Source organism: Puntigrus tetrazona, chromosome 10, assembly GCF_018831695.1.
Source record: "Puntigrus tetrazona isolate hp1 chromosome 10, ASM1883169v1, whole genome shotgun sequence".
Classification (NCBI taxonomy): domain Eukaryota; kingdom Metazoa; phylum Chordata; class Actinopteri; order Cypriniformes; family Cyprinidae; genus Puntigrus; species Puntigrus tetrazona.
The window spans coordinates 2105984-2128937 of NC_056708.1; the positions used below are offsets into that span (position 1 = coordinate 2105984).

The 22954-nt window shown below is 35.0% G+C and overlaps 1 protein-coding gene and 1 long non-coding RNA gene across 5 annotated transcripts; one reads left to right on the plus strand and one right to left on the minus strand.

Moving 5' to 3' along the window:
* Nucleotides 1–1126: 1126 nt before the first annotated feature.
* Nucleotides 1127–18749, minus strand: sh3bp2 (SH3-domain binding protein 2). 4 transcript variants are annotated; one of them, XM_043250214.1, is made up of 13 exons: nucleotides 18611–18749; nucleotides 9829–9968; nucleotides 8479–8581; nucleotides 7143–7260; nucleotides 6983–7050; nucleotides 6628–6710; nucleotides 5982–6038; nucleotides 5198–5714; nucleotides 3911–4022; nucleotides 3555–3610; nucleotides 3182–3260; nucleotides 2334–2393; nucleotides 1127–2172 (listed from the first exon to the last, which is right to left on the minus strand). In XM_043250214.1, the coding sequence occupies exons 2-13, from the start codon at nucleotides 9962–9964 to the stop codon at nucleotides 2017–2019; spliced, it is 1545 nt and encodes a 514-aa protein (XP_043106149.1). In that variant the 5' UTR covers nucleotides 9965–9968; nucleotides 18611–18749; the 3' UTR covers nucleotides 1127–2016. The 4 variants fall into 4 exon arrangements, with proteins under 4 accessions (XP_043106149.1, XP_043106147.1, XP_043106146.1 ...); XM_043250212.1 differs by lacking the exon at nucleotides 18611–18749 and adding an exon at nucleotides 16658–16890 and having other exon boundaries at nucleotides 3911–4019; XM_043250211.1 differs by lacking the exon at nucleotides 18611–18749 and adding an exon at nucleotides 16658–16890.
* Nucleotides 17051–20487, plus strand: LOC122352695. Its single transcript, XR_006251911.1, has 3 exons — nucleotides 17051–17183; nucleotides 17421–17459; nucleotides 20096–20487. It is a non-coding gene; the product is annotated as an uncharacterized LOC122352695 (long non-coding RNA).
* Nucleotides 20488–22954: the final 2467 nt, after the last annotated feature.

A 22954-nucleotide genomic window follows, 5' to 3' on the forward strand; every position in this document is an offset into this window, starting at 1 on the left:
GCAGAAGCTGGGTAGATGTGCGTGCAAGCACTATATTTACCCTGTTCATTAATCATCGGTCCTGACATCTTACAGTCTTCTCTTCTCATTTGTTCTGGCTGTGTCTTCAGCTCCTCACATCTGATTAGCGCTTTGAGAAATATTAGGATCCTATTTATCTTTATCTGATGCGGCGATAACTTGATGATGAGAGGTGCTCGGTAAGGAAATTGAAATATAACTGTCTCACTATGAGTGCATTTACTTGATCAAAAATGCAGTAAAAACCCAAATTTAGCAAAATATTATAAAGTAAAATGAACCGTGTGAATAAACGTTAAAATATAATGTATTCCTGTGATGTAAAGCTGACCATCGTGAATTCAGCCTTCAGTGACACATGATCCTTCAGAAATTGGTCTAATATGATGATTTTCTGCTCAACAAACACTTAATTGCCACAAAAAACCCCAAACATATATAAAAAATATATATATATATATATATATATATATATATATATATATATATATATATATATATATATATATATATATATATTTATACTGTATATAAAGTAAAAAAATATATAAGTAATAAAAAAAATATATATATATATATATATAAATAAAATAAAAAATTTACTTATTTTAAAAAAATTATATATATATATATAATAATAATAATAATAATAAAAAATATATATATACTGTATATAAAGTAAAAAATATAAGTATACTTTTTCCATTCAAGAAAAAGTATAAAGCTAAATTTGAATCATCTTCCATTACAATCATTTATTTAAAAGCCTCACCTCATTATGGCCATGCTGTCGCATGAGAAATGTCTGTTAGTCGACCGTGTCAAGTTTAAAATGGCTTTCTGAATGTACAGCGATATCTAAGAACTAATAAAGAATTACATACATAACCGTGGGCTGAAAATAGTACAGGAAACATATTGGCTTGGGACACTAAAATCATTACGTAATTTGTAAAATAAGCCTTTATGAGCCTTTAATGCATTGCTCAGTTTGGTTTCACATAAATGATTCAGGAGTTAGCTTACTATGAAGCCTTTTAGAGTTCTGTCTTCATTTTTAAAGAACTGTATTTGACACAGGTCTGTGGAGCAGAAACAATACAAACGCAGTAAAAATACTTTATTGCACAGCTTTTTTTAAATTCTGAAAGTATTCAGTTTAATATTAGGATCATTTACACATATATTTACCAAATAACCATATACATGGAATACATGGAGGTTGGTTTGTTCGATTTCTATTTTTTTATTTGAATTTTAACTGTGTATTTAGTTTCAAGTGTGTATAATTCTCTTCACAACAGTGTACCAACATAGCAATAATACCCAGTTATTAAATGACTTATAATACAATATATATAATATAATACAAAGTTTGTACAATAAAATATTACTTACAGTTATTGCAATAACATTCAGCTGTTCTTATGTTGGAATTAAAAACTAGATCGGGAGTTATCATATACAGATCTTAACATCAAACACTGTGACAAAAATGGACTATTAAACAATTTTCATATTCATATTGTTGTGCAATAAAGCACAGTAACGCGAATTCTAATGTTCCCAAAAATAAACATAATTTTCCTTCATTTCATTTTTGATAAGATTCACCTTCGGTCTCTAAAGAAGGGCCCGCAGCGAGCATCTTTGAACACCAAATAAACTCAGTGGCATCGCATTTCCTTTAACACACTTGATAGCGATTGAAATAAATATTTTATTGCATCGCAGCGAACCCCACCGATAAACGATGCAAACAATAACACATTCAGTACACTAAAATATGCATTATAGCGTGCATACTAAAGTGCGCATTTAACACTGTTTAATTCACCGGAGGTTTTAATAGTGAGACTCCCTTCTGAACGCTGGACTTCGCTGAACGCAGTTCATTTGATTGTGTATAAATCTTCACAGTGCATTAATCTAGCGAGAGGTGGCGCTGTCAGCAGGAGTCGGGTGGGTGTTTCAGCCTGCGGCGGGGGGCCGATGTCACCTGGGCGGGTCGTAGCCGAACGGTAGATGTAAGCAGAGGGAGTAGTTGGGCAATGAGTTGTTGCTGCTGGGAAGTGGCTTGATGTAATAGTTTTCAACCAGGGCAGATAAAGTGGGGAACGTCAGATCTGCCTCCAGATACACCCGCTGCTCCTGTCCATGGAAGAAAACACAGGGATTGAGTTTGATCTGGACTGACAAATCAACTGTAGCATTTAACCAGGTATAAGAAGTCATGCGCCCGATGTAAAATGTTACTGGTTTGGCCTTCTGTAGCCTGCTATAGATTTAGTGTACATGCTAGATAGCCTCACCTCCTCAAAGAGCCTGTAATTTCTGGCTTTGTTGATACCCGAGTCCCAAACAACCAGCACCTGCGTGTCAAACGGAAAAAAGGGCAAACATGTATAAAATGCAGATACAGTTTCAAAACAAAAAAAAAAAAAAACTAGATATTGTAGCCTATGTGTATATTTTTGTATATACATAATAAATATACACAGTACACATTTATATTTAATGTAAACTTTTATTTTGGATGTGATTGTTTGACAGCAATATATATGAATTCTATACAGAATATCATTTATCAGAATATTCTATAAAATTAATATTCCATATATATATATATATATATATATATATATATATATATATATATATATATATATATATAATATTACTTATAGAAGGCATTTTTGTTTTTTCAATTCAATTCAAAATTGCTTTTTGGAATGACTGCAAAGATACAATATCGCCAAAGCCTGAAATATGTTTATTTTTCTTTCATAATATGACACAAAAATAATTATTCTCAGATTTTTATTATAATAATTATTAATTATCTGGCTCATGTCATTGGACGTTTTTAAAAAATAAGCTATTCAATAACTAATAACATTTGATATTATCTTCTTTGCCTTCAAAGTGATCCTAAACATTGGTGCCCAATTAAAGAAAATATATATATATATATATATATATATATATATATATATATATATATATATATATATATATATATATATATATATATATATATACAAACACACATTAAAAAACAAACTAACAAAATCAATAAAAAAATCACATTTTTAAATAAGTACAAGTTTTATTGCCAATCTATATTTATTAGCCCTATATATGCATACTGAGCGTGTACCTGTGAGGTTTTTCCGGTTCCTGATTTGCGGATGCAGTACAGACCGTTGGGTGGGTTTGTGTATGTATCCTTAAATAATCTGCAAGCAGTAAGTGAAGACTATTAACAATGCAGTGGAACACAGTGACTCATGAACTAGCCGATGGCTCAGGTTATCTGCAAGCCATTACAACTCCGCTCCAGCAGAGGGCAGCAACACAGAGAAAATACAGCTTTCATGCTCAGATACTGTACATGCCTTCAAATATTGTCTCGTATGAGAAAAAAAGGCTTATATTCACTGTATTAAAAGATTAAAAAAAAAAATGAAAACCATTGATTTCTACGAGTAAATAAACTTGTACTAAACACAGGAAGTGTTGTTTTTTTTTACCTTTCAACGTTACTGGTTTCCATTGTGTCCACGAAGACGGAATTAGGCAAATTAACCTGATTAAAAAAAGTGACAAAAAGACATTATTATTGTTGTGAGGTCATGTGATTCGCAACAGCAAAACAATTTTACGAAATTATGTCAAATCCTCCACAATCTATTTTGATTCAAAATGTCACCGAGGAAGTGACTCATGTTTTCTGCTTTGGCAGACGGAACCGAACGGCTCTCTTTAAAACGCTCAAACTTAACAAGTCTGTACACTTTAAGAATTAAGATGTACACAGCATACACATTTATTAAAATGAACCTGAATTTGTTTCCGATAGGCTCAAGCGAAATAACAACAGACTTACATTTTCATAGTCCTCGTCATCTGAGTCTTCTTTAATTTTGCCGTGCGCTCGGTTTTTTAAAGGCTTTTCTTCAATAGAAGAACGAAAACTCTGTCCATCCGGTGACGCTCTTCTGAGAAAAAGGCACAGACAATTTGTATAAATAATAAATAATAAAAGAGTCTAACCAACATGCAAACAAAGGTACAGCTAAAAAAAAATCACGTTGACAAATTTATTACGAGTGAACTAAATGAATTAAAAGAATAAAAAAAGTCATGTGGTGCAACCGACATGCAAATATATGCACGACAAAAGAAAAAAACATAGAAAAGGAAATCAATATGATATGATTTGATGATAAAGAAGACCTCGTGTGACATTAATATGACATTTTTGTTGATTCAATTTCAATTCAATTCAAAATTGCTTTATGGGCATGACTGCAAAGATACAATGTTGTCGAAGCCTGAAATATGTTTATTTTTCTTTCATAATATGACGAAAAAAATCATATCATTAGACATTTTTAAAAATATGGCATTCAACAACTAATAACATTTGATATCTTCTTTGCCTTCAAAGTGAAATTACTGATCCTAATATATATATATATATATATATATATATATATATATATATATATATATACATACAGACACACATTAAATAAAGATATAATGATGAAGAAGACCTCATGTGACATTAATATGACAATTTGACAATTGTCTTTAAAATATTAGATATTAGGTAAAAAAAAATCATAATATTACTGAATTACCAATTGTAAAAATACTTGTTGGCATGAAGTATATTGAACAGAATATCAGATAAAATATAGATAATAAAGACGTGTATGGTTACATGTGTTCGAGTTGTAAATACATTTTTACTAATTCTTATTAGACGGTTACACCGCATGACATTTTCAGAGAGATTACATTGCTTAAAAATGAATGTTTTTAAAGCCGTGTGAAATCGACATAAATACGAAGAAGATGATTTATAAAATATTTCAGTGTTTTATGCGAACACCAAAGCTGTATAAGACGACAAATTTTAATAAAGCTCCCTTTATTACACATGCTTAAACGTTTTGTCACGCTCTCGTGTGTGGTTTAACACTACCACGTTTCTGTTAAACGAAACTCTAGTTAAAGAACGCAGTTGTTGTTCTTTTTCTATAACAGGGCTGAGCGTATTTAACCCTTTAAACGACAGCCTTAATACATTTATAACCGTATATGTCCCTGCGGTGCAACCCCAAAGCAGACACGGGTGTCAGTAAAGAGAATGAAAGACTCTTACTGGAAGGAGGGTCTGTTGGGTTTGGGTTTGTTTGGTATCGGAGGCTTGGGGATCTGTCCGAGCGCCCTGCTGCTGACGGGGCTGGACAGGTGAGGCGAGACGGGCCGAGGGTCCGGGGTGGGCTTCAGCCCCAGGTGCGACGACTTCGACGACTTCAGAATCACTTTCTGCAGGTTCTCGACGATGGGTAGAGTAGCCGGCGCGCTGCTCATAATAGACATATTCTGCTTCCTTTCACAAGCAGGCATCGTGGAAAAGGGCCCGGACGTTGGCTTCATGCTGATTGGCGGCGGTAAAGGAGGCATGGGGCCAGCGGGGCCTCTGTTTGACAGGTGTGCGTCCGGTTTCTCGAGGTGCGGCGCGTACGGCAGCGGAGGAGGAGGACCTTTGGATGTGCAGGACGGCTTCTTGAACGGAGGGGGCAGCGGAGGAGGCGGGCCTTTCGGGAGCCGGGGGTCTCTGGAGTGAAGAGGAACGGGGGGTGGAGGATACGGTGGAGGAGGAACCGTGGGTCGACCTGGAAAAACACATCAAACGGTTATTCCGCCGTGTGGCTAACAACCTGCCTTCAGCCAACCTGAAGACTGTTACCGAAATGCAACCCCATTCAGAAAAGAGGCACAAAACTTTCACTATCACCATCAGCTTTACTTTAAGTCCTAATATGCGCCATTTAGAGGTAAATAAAGGGCCCGATATGGACATTTAGGGGTAAATGAGGTACAAATATGTATCTTTTAGCTTTGTGACAGCTTTGTGTGTTTCTGAAAGTGAAGGCAAATACCTGCTGACACGGGTGATATATCCTCTCCATCGCTGTCTTCATCTTGCGTCATATAATCTAAATGAAAATGCACAAGTTTAGTAACGCACAGTGCACATAAATTAATGAATTAGCATAATTTATTTAGCATTTATTATTAATTATTGTATTTATTGTTCGCAGTTTATTTATTCACAGTCAGTATTAATAATTTAATTTTATTGTAATTTATATAATTATAAAAACAATATGGTCACACTTTATATACAACTATATACTTACACTAAAATAAAAAAAAATTACAGTGATATTTTAATAAAACTAGTAATACTTTACAAACATTTGTTAACATTACTAAACATGAACCCTACAATATCATTTTATTTTTTTAAATTGGAGGTTTAGCATCGACTAATTAACTAACATTAACAAAGTTTATATATTCATAGTTTGTTCATGCATGTTTTATATGCATTATATCAAAACATTGTTAATCGTAAGTTTCGAATGATATTAAGAAACAAAACTGTATTGTAATGCAGTTTTCGGGGAAAATGCAAATATCGAATACCACTATTTAAATGCAATTTTTTGGTATTTCGCAATTTTATACATGGTTAGGGTGTAAAAGCATAATCAGAGACCCTTGGTGTCTGCCATTGCGTACCTGCTTCGGGATCTTCCTCAATAGGACTGATTTCCAGCGGCTCTTCTAACTGCCCGTATATGCTCTCAGAGTCTAAATCATCACTAATAAAACACAAGACGTTTGGGAGAAAGGTGACTCAGACGACGCAGAAATACGCTCTCAAGCAGTGATTACAAGAAAGAGGAAGAGGTTACAGCTGTCGTGTGAAAAAAGTCCCAAAAACTTAATTTGAAGGTAAAAACCGTATTGCGTAAGAACGATATAAATGTAATTAATGCATCATTATCGGTAATGAAATAAAAAAAGCAGCCTATAACGTCATGACCTAACATCAGTGGTTAAACACTGCAATGACGTTTAAGTTCAGCTTTACCTTGGAAGAGGCAAATCTCTTTTATCGTTATAATAGCCGATTTCTTTTCGTAAGTGCCGCATCCATTTCTGTCAGACGTAAAAACACACACATACAGTTTTAGTTTAACATCAAAAAGCCCCAAAAGTTCACAGTTGTGCAGTTCTCCCTATGATCTCACCCTTCTCTCATCCTCGCTCGCCGCTGAGAAAAACCATGTGCGGTGTTTCTTACTGAAGTGGACGATCTTAAAAGGAAAAACATTGCTAGATGTTGTTTCCTCTGCTGCCCGTAAGACTCTGCCAAGCAATAAAAACAAAGTCTTTAAAAAAAAACATGTCAAACTATTAATTGCATCCAAAGTTTTTATGTAATATACGTATGTGTGTGCTTTGTATAATTATTATGCATATACAGTATAAAAACACACACACAAACACATACATAAATTACATATATTATTCATATATAATATACACAGTACGCACATATACTAAAATCATTTGACAGTGAAGCCATTTATAATATTTCAAATATTTATATTTGAAATAATCGCTGTTTATTGAACTTTTTATTCATCAAAATATCTTGAAATATGCATAACAGTTTCCACAAAAATATATAAGGCAGCTTAACGTTTGAATATTAATAATAACATTATTATTAATAACAATAATGAATGTTTCTTGAGCAGAAAATAGGTATATTAAAATGATTTCTGAAGTGATACTGAAGACCTGAGAAAACGATGCTGGAAATTTGGTTTTACATCACAGAAATAAATTTCATTTTAAAATACATTCACATAGAAAACGGTCCACATTAATTACAGTAATATTCCAAATTATTGCCGTTTTTACTGTACTTCTGATCAAACAAATGCAGCCGTAGTGAACATTTATCAAAAACATAAACTGTACTCAACTCATCTTAATAATTAATATCTGAGATAATGATTTGTACAAACACAGCTGTGCAAAAAAGTGCCGTAAGCTACAGTTTTCCTGCATCCTCAGTCTAAAGGGTCTGTATATATATATATATATATATATCGTGCTCATCCGCGAACACTCCCTGTGCTCTGCTGTATTAATTTAGAGGCCTATTTTTACCCAACCCATAATTACATGTTCACCGTATGCTGAGAAAGAACTACAGCGGGAATCTAAACACTTTCCACCGCTTTAACTTCATGGAAAGTATGACCTTAAACAGAACATACGACAGACACGCGATCGTTTTATTTCCATGCACAGGAAACACATACGAAGGCCAGTTCGGCGCAGAATCGAAACTCTTGCGCTTAAAAAAAAAAAAGTCCACGTGAAGAAAGGCACAGCCGCGGACAGGATGTGGCCTGCGATCGTGCCGAGGTGGCCACTGCTAACTTTACATACGCGTTACAAAAATCACACTTTCTCTGCCTGAACGATCACAGACGCATGGGAGCGGCGTGTGGACGGATACAGTGCTACGCGATAATGTTCATAAAAATAATAGACATATAAATAACCGACCTGTTGTAGCCATTGAGAGAAAAAGCTCCTTGAGGTGCTGCGGAAGTGCTGCTCTTGAAATAATAGATGCAGCCTTTATGGATTATGATGAAGCGAAGAGGCCCTGTGAAATCGGCAGAAACTTAAAACATGTCCACATAAACAGCGCATACTTCATTGTTTGCAGTGGTGTTCATTACTTGCATTATTTACTATTTATGTCAATGCATACAACCTGAACTTATGAAATGTGTTAGCGCATGTTAAAAAATGTATATTTATTTTACAACGATTTACCATAAGCTTCCACGGTCGAGCTTTATTTTAAGGTTTAATTAACAAGCAACTATCTAATAAAAACTCCTAATTTTCTGCTCGTTAATTTAGTAAAGTACTTGTTAAGTTTAAATAGGATTGGGGATGTAGAATATGGTCATGCAGGACACATGCTTTATAAGTATTAATAAAGCAGTTAATAGTGAGAATTGTTCCCTAAAGTGTTCAGTTTGTTTCGTTATATAAGATGAACTAATTACTTGATGTAAATTTCAGCATTTATTAATCAAATCAAAAGCCGTTCATATTATTTAACAGACCTGATCGTGCGAAATAAACTAAAGGTCGCACTTTTTATTAACTAACCTTAAAAATGCTGATTGTTAGTTAATGCATTAACCCTTTGGTAACCCCTAAAGGAACTTATATTACTTTGTCATTTTTGATCATACAGATAAAAGTAAAAGGGTCTACTTTTATTAATATATATTTACGATAACAACAAAATCAACGACAACTACCACCTTATTATGTGTTACCAAAGTGGCATTTGCTAATTTATGACACCTAATGCATTATTTCATGTTAACAAACTGAAACTTATTGTAAATTATTACGAAATATTCCAAGCTAGTCAACATGAAGCATATATATGCAACTTCGCAAATATTCTTGATTTAGAATTATGCTTAACCGGTTAATATTTTTTAAGAAAGTTTTATAAAACCATCCTATGAGTTGATAATGCTTTTCCACACGAATGAACTTCTGGTTTATGTCAATATGGTCAAAATGCATGGGTATTCCTTTAAAGAGACAGTGCACCCCTAAATGAAAACATGTTATTACGTACCTGCACAAATGTACGCAAAAAACAAGAACTATCAACAGAAAGTTTGCACAAACTAGCATTTTTATAAATATCGTCTTTTACGCTTAGCAGAAGAAAATCATGAATGAAGACAACATTTACATTTTTTATAAGTGAACTATCCCTTTAAATCAGAGACGGTAATGTTTTTTGAGCTGGTGTTGATGTATGTTTGATGTTTTGTCTGTTGACTGATAGAGTCTAATGAGCCGTGCTAAACTCACATTTCATCAGGCTGAACTGGCTGCCCCCTTTCTTGTGCAGATATCCAGATGTGGAGACTCCTCCCGGCATGGTGAGCAGATTCTGAGCTCCGATAGCCCTCATGGGAGTGGGCCAGGAGATCGGCGTAGCAGCCATGTTTCTGCGAGCAACAAGAAAGGTTTGCTTTTAATTGGCAGTGTTAGTTAGCCTCAAACTCGACGGTTACTCCAGAACACTAACCGCTTAGCAACATCCTAGCGACCAACTACAACACACTAGTCAAATCACAGCCGTGCTAACAGATGAATCGCTCAATTATTGGTATAAAACACTAGTCAACACTTAAAAAAACGTTTTCAAAACGTGATACCATAGAAGAATCATTTTTTCCAGCCAGCAGTACATTTAAAAAATTCTTTCCACTAAAGAACTTTTTCTGTAACGTGTTTTTTTTGCAGGAACCATATAAAAAAGTTAAATGGATAGTTCTCATAGTTCATTAAGTATATCTTAATTTGTGTTCTGAAGATGAACGAAGGTCTTGTGTGATTGGAAGAACTTGAGGGTGAGTAATAAATGACAGAATTTTCATTTTGGGGCGAACTTTTCTTTTTGAGTTTTTAGACCTCTCTCAGTTATTAACATCCCAGTGTTGGACTTCTCTACTGAAAGGTAGGCCTGCATTACAGACGATTTCTTTCATCAGAGAGAGCTGTTGAGCCAATACGTTAAAAAAATACAACCTCTTCCTTCCAATTTAATGATAAACCTACAACTACGTAAAGCAAAGGAGAAGCTCAGTTGACATTTTGTCCGATACACATCTTGTAGAAGTTTCTTATTATCAGAGATCTTGGTGAAGTTAATCACATTCATTGAGTGATGACGCTCATGGGTAATCATGGGTAAACCTCAAACCATCAGATTCATTTGTACAGAAGAGCACTTCTAATGTAATAAACCAGAACAATGTCCCTATGCAAGTAATGTACAGGATTTATTTTTAAACCATTTTCAAACGTTTTTTGAAAGCGTTTCAAGAGATATTTTCAATGACTTTTGGAAAAGATATTTTCCCGTTTTTTTTTTTGTATGACACTACATTTTTTTTTAACTTTTAATCACCATGAAAATAGGGGATGTCACTACGAAATGTCACTACAGATGTTGTCAGGACATTCAAATCCAGATTAACTGATTACTCACTCATCGCTTTCACATCCTCATTGCGTTTTAAATCAGGCTCTTAAAAACTATTATCTAAAACTCTTGTGGAATTTTATTTATTTTTTGATGACACTTTATTTTAGGGTCTCTTAAATAGTTACTTATTAGCATGCATATTCCTAGAATATTAGACATTTATTAAGCACATATTAATGCCTTATTCTACATCCCTAATCCTACCTGATAGTTTGAGGATTTTTTTTTTGAGGTCATAATATCTTCCTGGATAACCTTTAAAAAAATCTATAATATACTGATGCAAATGATATTACATGAAAAAAGTTGAAATTAAAAAAACAAATCAGGGGGCTTCAGCAAACCTTAAAATAATTTAAAAGTAAAAGAACGACTTTTTGTTTAAAAAACGTACTTTTTGTTACTTTTGTTAGTCAAAAATATTTTATTGAAAAACCGCGGATGTAAAACCTGCATATATGAAGTTGCCAAATTTTTTATGTGTGTAAAAGTATTATAATTTCATTCAATCGTATAACTCCATGTGAATCTTTATACATTTCGTGTACATTTTAGTGGGTGGAAATTGTGAATGAAGGTATTGTTGAACATTATTCTCCTTAAACCGAAATGCCACGAACAACAGGAAAAATCAAGAGGACTTGTGGATGTGGTGGGGCCTTGGAGTCAAAAAGTTTAAACAGATAACGCTAAAACCAGACATAACAAGTCACCAAGCAAACAAATTAAAATGCAACTTTTAAACAAAGTGAGCAAACCCAGTCAAAACACAGAGATGAGACATAAACAAAAGGAAATCCACAACAGCCACCCGAAAGAATTAAAAAAATCACAGGAACCAAAGTGAATTCCCAGGAATATGTCGACAGAAGAGTATTCTTGTGATCATGAACACCACATCACTTAAACAGCCATCTCCAAACAAACACCAACCCACACATCCCATGATCCAACACGCTTACCTTCTGCTGACACATCTTCTGAAGCTCTGCACTTCTTTACTCTCTCTCAGCATACTGCCAGAAGAAACCAGAAACTAGCAGCTATCTCTAAACCTCCAGCAGAAACCCTCAATCTGACCAGGACAAAGAAAGGACAGGAAACCCTACATTTCCTTTGGAAAAATCGAGCCCCTCCTGGGCTGTGGAATTTGCTATTGCTTATCCGTAATACTGGACGTCTGAGTGCCAGTCAGCAGATACAGACGGAGGAAAGTCCATCTAACACTGGGTGGAGAAGGAAGATTAAAATCTCACGGGACAATCAGGACCTAAACGAGAAGTGTAATGGTAGCGTAGTGCATCTCATCATGACATCATAATACAATTCAACCAAAGAATTATGGTCCAGGAGCATGCTTGTGGCGAAGGGATGCTATTTTTAGGAGTTAAGTAGAAGTTTAGTGTGTGACTGTCAGCAAAATGCTTGACCTTCTTACAGGCTTCACTTCAAGGAAATGAAAAGACCAGCAACAGTATTTTAATTCCATTGTAGCTTGTTTCTGGCCGTGGCACGGCTTCTTGTAGAAGTTCTTCTTTCTGTTGAGGTTTTGGCGTTGATGTAATGTGGTTAAAAAGAGCTTGCTTTGGAGCAGACTGTCTGTTCATCTCTGTTGCTCAATGTTTCCAAACACGATTGAGATCAGGTGTCATTTAACACAAGATAGAAGCATGTGTGTTTTGTTGACACTTGTGCAAAACGAGTGCAACTGTGTTTCGTCTCTTTTCTTTTTAGTAGTCTTCAATCCGTCTTAGACGTCATCGCTAATGCTATTGGCTAAGTCAAATGATCTAAATGCCAGCCTCAGCCACTGAGAAGTACCAGTACTTACAGAAAATAATACTCGTTATAAAGAAAAACATCAGATGTACTTTGCATCTGAACCCTAAATATAGTCCACATTTGAAGTGGATCAAAAACCTAAATGCGTTCTTGTCAACTCTGATGAACTTTTCTAAACCAACTTGACTACTGGAGATATTAAAACATGTAAAATGCGTTTGTATTTAAATCTTTTCTCAACAAATTAACCACTACATCATATTTACTAATTTGTTGTCATGTCCCTGTTGTAAATTCCATGCATTTCCAACAAAACATAAAAAAAAACATGCACTATTACATGTTCTTCCTATTATAATAACTATACGGATGCAAGTATCCCTAAGCCAAATCCTATAACCCTAACCATATTATAAGTACATAAGTACAGTGCACTTAATGTTTAAATGCAATGTTTAAAAACAGGACACTTTAAACTAATGCGTAACCCACTTTTTTACATTGCATTTAATTATTACAGTATTTGTACAAATTTACATTCAACTAACCCTAATCCAAACCCTGCTGTAAGAACGTGCTTTAATTATTATCACTCGTTACTTATTTATATAATTACACTGTAAAACCCTTAAAATATTGTGTAACCAAAAAAACCACTAGTCAAGTATTCAAGTATTAGTCAGAATGACCCAGTAACGCCCTACTACTCCAAACATACACATGGCTTACTCTAAGCTATGAAATCGTAATCTTAAATTTTCATAAACGCAGATGGTAATCAGACACAGGATGGTCATGCTCTATAGAAACTGTAACAAAAAACAGGGTGGGGTGGTGAAGATTTTAGCCTTGTTCAAACAACTTCCTTATCCTGTTGCTAGATGTGGCTTCATGTGTTGATAAGTGCTAAGAGGTCAAAGACAGTTTACATTTATTTTTTTTTTAAACGTGAGCCATTTCATTTAACCCAGAGCTGGATTAGCCGTCGGGAATTAAGTGGATCATGGAAAGTGGGCGTAATGTACCGGAATGGAGCCACGCTGCTTTCAGAAGGGCAGCTAACGTAATAACCGATGATCATTTTCACTTGCGTGTTTGTCTGGAACAGCGCGGGCACACAGTACAATCAGAAATGTGAGAAATGAAGAAGTAAATATGGAAGGAGTAAATACGGTCAACTTGGCAGAATTCGCAAACGCACACACAGCAACAATGCCCCCCCCCCTTTACTGAGTCCACAAGTCTGAAAGTCCACAAAAAGAAGGGAATTGAAATATATTCGTCCGTTTCCCCCACCCACATTATTACGATGACAATGTAGCGTTCTTATAGAAATGTAATGTTTTAGTAACGGTTATTGATAGTATCGGTTTGGTAAAAGTTTGGCCTAAAGTCTTTTTTCTTTGGAATAGCACCATTCACAATAAGACCAGGCATGTGCAAAGTTAATAGCATAAATTTTGCACTAAATGAAAGCAATGCTATATTTTACCTCAGTGGCGTGTCAGACTTTCCACTCAAGACTGCTTGAGATATTTTAACAATATTTCCATCCACAGTGACCAGAACGCGACCTCTCTGAAGGTGTGGGTGAATATTATAATATATTATGTCTTGGTAGCACGCGATCAGGTGATATAACGTTGTGGAGGCGTCTGTCATTGGTTTACTAGGCAAGGCATAGAAGCTGAGACCTTCATAAAACTACTACACCAAATCAACAAATAAAACCATTCAATAAAACTGTCATTTAAACCCTTTCCAGTTAGCACGCCTAGCTTTTTAGCTTCTATCCGACATTCAAACATACCTAAACTCAATGCCGATAGTCACTTTAAACTCTCTGGATGAAATACATCAGACAAAGCGATGTCAGTTTGAGTTTACAGTAAATCCAATTCGCTAATATCTTCTTAGTCAAGCGAACAAGCAGTTAATAGTTTAGTCTTCGGTCAGTGTGTAAATCACCTGTAAAAATTAGAACAAGGTTTTAAAAGTTATTAGCACAGCCATTAAAACACCTGTTAAAACCAGTCTACATATACTACGGTTAACCTATATGTGTGAAAAGAGTGAATCTGATGATGAACTATTTAAGATTTGTCAGGTTAGCGGCATGAAATGTTATCGGTATATATGTCTGTACATTCCACTGTTTCTGGTAGCTGTCCGCTAATGATTTTTGGTGTTTTCTGTACACTTGTTCACGGATGGCTGGGTCAGGGTCATTTTCCATGTTGGTCTTTTATGGTAATATCAATCATTTACTTTTAGCCGTCCTAAATGATACATCAGCCAGAACAAACTCTTGTAAATGTCAATGATGTCAACAGCATGTCAACAGCCTCTACCTAACTGTGTGGTCGCTTTAGTAAAATTTCACGGGAAAAACACTCTATTATTGATATTACAGTGATGTATGAAGCACAATGCACACATTGATCAAATTTAACGTAGAAACTATTTTTCACTCTGAAATTGCTAATTTGACAATTTCAGAGAAATACTTTGAATAAAAATGAATTTTCGATGTAGAAAGACTGAAAGAATAGTCCAGAAATGGTAGTTTTATCGATTCAGTGCAATTAATTTCACTCTGAACCTGTTGCGATATCTGTGTGGGGAAATATTTTACCCTTGAAATTCCTTATCGTGTGAATTTCTCTTGAAATGGCTGAATTTCGTCATTTCACGGAACAACATAAAATGTGACCTCATCTTAAATAGGCAGTTCTTTGTGAAAATAAACAAGTACAGAGTGGACAAAACACGTTTATGCAAGATGATATACTAACATGAAAGTTCATGTAACACTTTCGAATAAGGAGCACACGTTCACTATTAACAAAGAGTTTTCTTTCAACTAACCCCTACTTATTATATACCCCTACATTAAGAAAGGTAGCTGTTGGTATACAGTAAGGTAGGGTTAAGGGATGTTAAATAAGGTCATGCAGAATAATGCATTAAAATAGCAACTTATAAAACAGCCAGTATACTAGTAACATGCATGCCAATGCCAACTAGTTCTCTTATATTACTGCATGTTACTATCCAAAAGGTAAGAAAAGAGTCTGTGGGCAGCAGTTGCTGTTATTATTTTTGCTCTGCATCTACATCCTTCCTGCATTTCCTGCCTCCTCATATGTGCACATCATCAAAAAACGGAAGAAATGCTTTAAATTAAACAAGAGATGAAATACACATGAAACACAGCCTCCATCAGTGGCACGCGATGTTCGTCTCAAACATCTGCCTACACAGGTTAGTTATAAAAACACGGTTTCACAGTCAGTTGGATGCTCCCCCATATTCTAATGTGTACGGATGTATGCGCATCCAGACTGAAAAGGTCATGTAAACACATTTTACATGAGGTAGGAGGTAGCGGTAAAGGTGTAATGTAAAATACATTTTGCGGCATTAGGTACGGTAGGGGTTTTCCCTGCAAAAAACAGGATGAATGACTTTTTTTTCACATTCAATCCGAATCTTACATTGCATCTGGAAACAACCTACAGATTATTCGTGGGCAACACTAATAAGCACTACTGTGTTTTGTGGGCACCATGTGGGTGCTCTCCAGTCCATCACCGCACATTTTTACTGTACTTCTTAAATTCGACAAGAAATCGCATTCACTTTTTGGTTTAGCACAATACCGGTCCACAAAACTACAGTAATCCTGAAACCTGTGGGAATTACTAACTGCTTTGCAACAGCTTTTGTAATATTCAAAAAGAATATCGATTCAAAAACTAAAGAAGCGAATCAAAATACCAATGTTGTCGCACAATATCTAATTTCTAAGATTTCTAAGAGGGTTACAGAAGCGCAAAAGCGAAATAACCGACACACACTTACTTGATACAGAAATCTTGGATGCACATCTTCGCATGCGACTGTTGCAAATGACCAAACGAGCGTTTTTTTTTCACAGAAACAGCCATTCGTACTGGCTGATGCTTGTCACCATGATCTCTGGTTGATGCTTGGCACGCCGTCGGAAGTTAAGCGAGTTTGTTGAGCGTTCAGGCACGACTGATAGAGCGGAGACGGCCTGTGATCTCAGGCTCATGCACGGTGCAAGTCATTTCCTCTAAAGGCCCACATTGGCGTAGTCTTTTTCTGTGTCACGAAGTCACTTCCTTTCGGCAGCTGTGTGGACAAACTGATTGGCCAAAGTTCTCAAGACTTGAATTCACAGGCAGGGACTTTCCACCTCGTTTAATGTGAAATTACGTAGTCGAGGCGGCTAGCCTGACAAGCTTGCAACACCGTTTGTTGACTCCTAGAAATATCTAGCTTGTAGCCTTCTATGTAACCAAAGACAGAAATGCGCTGTGGGAAACTTCCCGGTTGAGTGCGAATACCCAATCGTCCGTTAGTGGTTAGTAGCACTATTAGCATTGCTCATGTTAAGTTTAGGGATCAAACAATCTTAAATACTACATTTTGACATCTACCTCCTCATGAATTGTACAATAAATGTATATCTGTTACAAAAAAGAGCAACAAAATCCCAAATTCTCCAAACAAAACTTTTGGAACAATTAGCAAACACCTAACTACCAAGAATAGCCTTGTATTATAAACATATACTAACACGAATTTTGATTGCCAACAGTCATATATGGACAGGTTCCTGAAGATGTGGTAAACACAGGTAAACAAAGTCTTTTCTCACTTCCTTTTATGAACACGGTTGCCTTTGTTTTATAGCGCAAACTACATAAAAGCATGAGACGTGACACACAGCTCACCAAATTTCTAATTCAACTTTAAGCAAAGATTTTGCATCAGAATTTGCATAGAATAACACCTCAAATTCAGTCACCTCATTCTATATTTACGTCTATAGCGCATCGCGTTTTCACAATACACGTCTATTTGATGCTTTACAGAAAATGTTTATGCTTGTTGACTTATTTAGTTGGCTAATAATATTTGGTAACACTTTATTTTACGGTTACACCTATTAGTTTCTTATTAGCATGCATATTACTAGAATATTTGCCATTTATTAGTAGCAATTAATCAGATACTAATGCCGTATTCTACATGACCTTATTCGACATCCCTATACCTAAACTTAACAACTACCTAATAACTATTAATAAGCAGAAAATTAAAAATTGATTGCGGGGAATGTCATAGTTAATAGTAACAAGCGTTACCTTTTCTATTCTAAAGTGTTACCTAATATGTTTACATTTTGTGATGACACAAGCATCAGAGCAGTTGCTATAAAGTATATATTGTGAGTATATTCAACGTTACATAAATATCTAGGCCAAAATACGGTTTCATATTTTGGCAATATAAAAAAACCAAGCAGTTGAGATTGTGTTGAGACTCTTGAAGACAATCATGAAGCTAAAAAAATGCCCAGTTTAATCTTTCAAACTGAAACACAATGAATTAATTTATTGTAAAAAAAAAAATATTTGATGCAGTTTATCTGCATACGTGGCACAAAACCGATTCGTCCTTCAAAACCACCGAATTCTGACAGAATTTTATGAACTACAGTAGTCTGCCATAGCAATTACAGCCTCACTACGCCCATATACCTCCAGATTTGGTTTCATTTAGGAAAGGAAAGTGCATCTTCTACAACATCCTCTAAAAATAAAAACGAGCAGAAATCCCCTAAAAGAGGATGCGAACTGAAACGAGTTCCTTCTCTTTTTCATTAATTCGGAGGGATGTACACAAGTCACATCGCCTCTCCGGATCTCCATGATCAGTACTTTTAGCAGAATACCAGATGTCATCATATAAATGGATTTATTTCAAAGGAATAAAAGGACTTACCCATTGAGATTATCTAATGGAGCTTAGCTTGTGTGCTTAATGTTAGTGGTTAGTAGTGAGCACAAGTCCACTTCCTCTCTGCTGCACTAGAATATGCTATTTTCGATCCTCCCATTTTCAACTCTGCCTTTGTTCTGTCTTTTCAACAAGCCTTGCCACTCACTGAACATGCATGATTCTTTGCATTGCGTAAATATCACTACCAGTTCAGTTATAGAGACTACCGTTCAATGCATTCACAGACAAAGCTGTTTTAGTCTCATATGCTGCATCATTCTCATCTAACAATTCGTTTTTCGTTTTCTGAGAGAATGCCAGTGAGTGCAAGATAGCTGAAGAAAACCAGTCAAAGCTTTGGGTTTTGGCTCTGCATTAATAAAATGAAGCATCAGACATGCACTGTTGGTGTGTTATTTTCTGTTGGCGTATTATGAGAATCAGCATGCAACGCAACAGCATGTTTGAGTTATAAATGGAGACTAAGGGGTTAAATATAGATTAGAAAATACAATTTCCAGCAATAATACGTTACTTGATACAAAACGCCAGTTGCAATGTAGTCGCTATGGAAACCGTAATTATGTTGGTTACATCTTAATGTCAAAGTCGGTGGGAGATTTTCCATCTTTTAATCTTAAAATAAAATAATAAATAAATAAATAAATAATCCACATTCAAACCATAAGCCTGAATTCATTTCAAATGTTAAACAGGCTCTACGTAGGTTTAGAAAACGCTGTATTTTTTGTTTATTCACGTGTAAATATACTACCTACAAACCACATTTGATATCTTAAAATCACCATAAAAATTTAAACCTAAACTGTGCTTATTATAGACGTGAATGAATTTACGTACAATTGTTTTTGCGCATAATTTTTGGCCTATTGCTCTCATGAGATTTCGGTCTTTAGTAAGTGATCCAATCGATTCCCAATAGTCAAAATCAATTTTCACATTACATTTTATATTTATATATTTTTTGAAACAAAGCAGCGCAGAGCGCAATTTCCATTTCGGGACGATTTTAAAACATTTTGTGCTATATAGATAATTAAAGAATTATCGAGTAATTAATACAAAAAACTCCGCTAACACGGATCTTGTAAGATGAGCTGTATTGTGTAGAGAAAAGATAATGGCTTTAGCTTTATTGTGACCCTGTTTCAAAGAAGATATTCAAAAAATCCAAATAGAATATGCTACAATTTGCATTAAGTATAAATAACCGCTAGCATAACTATCAACATACATATTTACATAACTATTATGCTTCTGCCTTAAAATAAAACTAAGGCATAAGTTCAGCAACAGTTGACTGAAAAACGACACAGAGGAAGTACTGGAGGCCATGTGGTTGTAGACAAGCGGCATGTAAATGAGCACAATGAAGTGAACACTGACTGTGAGTGAGTGTCTTAATGTCTCTTTTGTTTGTTTTCCATGTACCTCGCCCCCGTCTTCCACCCACACGGGCTATTGAAGAACATCTGCATGAAGAGCCGACGTGTAAAACAGAGAAAGAAATGTAAGAAAAAAAACTGATTCGTGTAGGTAGAACTCGCCTTACGGAAATCGAAATAGTAACTATATACATAGCTTTTGTCCATTTTTAATATGCATGTTTTCTAACACAAACCTTGCAGCAACAAGGAGCGGAAAATAATGAGTCAAGGCCCGTGACACAGACTTTCCACTTGAAGGATGTTTACGAGTTTAAGGATAGCTGCATTCACAGCTGTAGAAATTCTACAGAATGCACAATCAGCAGTGTATATTTCGACACAAAACTCTATTTAAAGCATATTTTTAAAGTTTTAGCACACTGATATCTCCCCCGCTAACAAGTAACGTTCTCAGAATGTTCTTTCAATGTTACAAACATTTTCCAGTACTTTAAGTCTTTAATAACGTTTTTAAAACATTGTTTAAATGTTGCTCATGACTCATGATGTTTTAATTGGATGTTCATTTGTTTCAGTAGTTCAGTGTTCCCTAAAACAAAAAAAAAAACTTATTTAATATATTTAATATTTAATACTTATTAAATATATTTTAAAAAAATAATACATTTGTATGTTCATAGAAACTTCAGAAATAGCATAATGCAGAATCAGCAGTATATATTTTGACAAAACTCTATTTAAAGTATATTTTTAAAGTTTTATCACACTAATCTCTCCCCCGCAAACAAGTAACGTTCCCAGAATGTTCTTTCAACGTTCCAGTAACATTTAATGATCCAATCTTTAATAACGTTTTAAAAACATTGTTTAAATGTCGCTCATGACTCTTTTTTTTCTGAAATATTTTAATTGGATGTTCATTTGTTTTAGTAGTTCAATGTTCCCTTAAGGTTCATAAAATTTGAAATACATTTTAAAAAATAATACATTTGTATGTTCATAGAAACTTCAGAAATAGTTTAATCAAACTAAATGGGCCTGTTAGCAAAACATTCTTAGAACGTATATTTTGTTAGCTGGAACGTAGCCGTTATTTTGTTCAGAATTAGTGTGTGACGGTGTGCTAGACGAGCAGATAACAGAAATAAGTCTTTTAATCTTCCATACACTAAATAAACTATCTATATATATATAGTTGCAAGCAGGCAGACAGACAGAAAATAACCACACATATAAACGACGACGATCAGACAAACTGGACTTAAATACACAAAGTAAATGACTAAATTAATGAGACACACCTGACAATTAACAGAAAGTAGGTCACGCAATCAAAACAACAGCAAAAGAGTCCAAAGACGTGACATAGTGACTGTGAGATTGTTAAGTCATATGTTTTTTATTGTTCTCTCGAAGACGGACAACCTGATCGCATAAAAAAATTAAGAAATTATTAATTAAGAAAGATAGCCTTCAATAGGACATATCCTATTTCCCACTACTGAAGTCATGATTTAAGTGCTTTAATGCCGGAAAGAATAAAATGTAGCATCCCATTTAAATGTCATTAATTGATTATTTATTAATTTACTGATAATCATATAACTTAAACATAGTTTAAGCAGTTTGCTGACAATTCTGGAATTTCGGTTAAACACGTGCTTATTTCACTGCTTAGACAACACATAAAATATGCTTAAAATCTAGTATCTAGTCTATAAATACACTAGTTCAGCTACAAGGCGACGGGATGTAGTTGCTGTGAGAACAGTACTGACTGCCCCCTTCAACGTGCTTAAAGTTTATGACCCGCCCGACTCTGAAACTTTGGTATCAAAATGATTTCCTAATTTCCCAGTAATAATAAATATGACTTGAGAGGCCATTCACGCCTAAATTTATGATTAGTAAATAAGTATTTACATAATTCCGATAGCACGTGAAGGCAGCATAAACACCCTTTTTGCTTAATATTTGTGCGACCTATTTCTAGAAAAAAGGATGCAGGTTAGGGACACTGAAGACCATAAGCAGGCATTGTGACTATGTAAAATATGTATGTATCATGACTGCACTGATGTTTAACGATAAATTATAACTTTCTGTTAATAAATTTGGAACAGTTTTACCTAAGAATAAGGTCATTTTTCAGAATTCTTAGATAAAACCCATAACTGATTATACTTTCTTCATGAACAAGGTTTCTAGTAGTTACATTTTTTCCTCATTCGCCATTAGAGGTTTCCAGTCTGGAGTGAAGCTCCTCCCACATGGAGCTGACTCTGAGGTCCCCTCCCACTTGGAGCTGAGGTCCCTCCCACTCGGAGGTCTCCAGACTAGAGTAAAACTCCTCCCACTTGGAGCTGAGGTTCCTCCCACTCTGAGGACTTCGGGCTGCAGCGATATATACTTGGTTTCAAAGAGAAATAGTCTGAACAAATGCAAAACTGATATAAAAACACTTGTGTTGATGCACCCGTGCCATTTCAACTTCCTTTTACACAGATTTGAACTGTTTTGTCGATCCTTAGTTACACTAAAAATGCGCTTCTGTACTCAGTGAACTAACCCGTCTGATGAAAATGCACATTTTTTAATTTTAGTTTTAATTTTCACATGTATCTAGACAAAACGTAGACAGAGACGTTCATTTAACTTCCTGTGTGATATTCTCTTCTTAGAATACTACTGCTCAACTTAATAGGATGTTTTTTTCTTCTGCTCATTGTCAAGTTGCATTTATCTGAAATAAAACTCAAATATTATTATTTAACTTAAACATCATTACATATATCAAAATAACTAGATTTAGACAGATCTATATCTATATCTTACATGTACATATAAAGCTGAATTCACAGCATCATTTCTTCTGTTTTCTTTTAGAAATACTTTATTTCAGGATTTATTAGAAAGTTTAAAACAACAGCATGGTTAT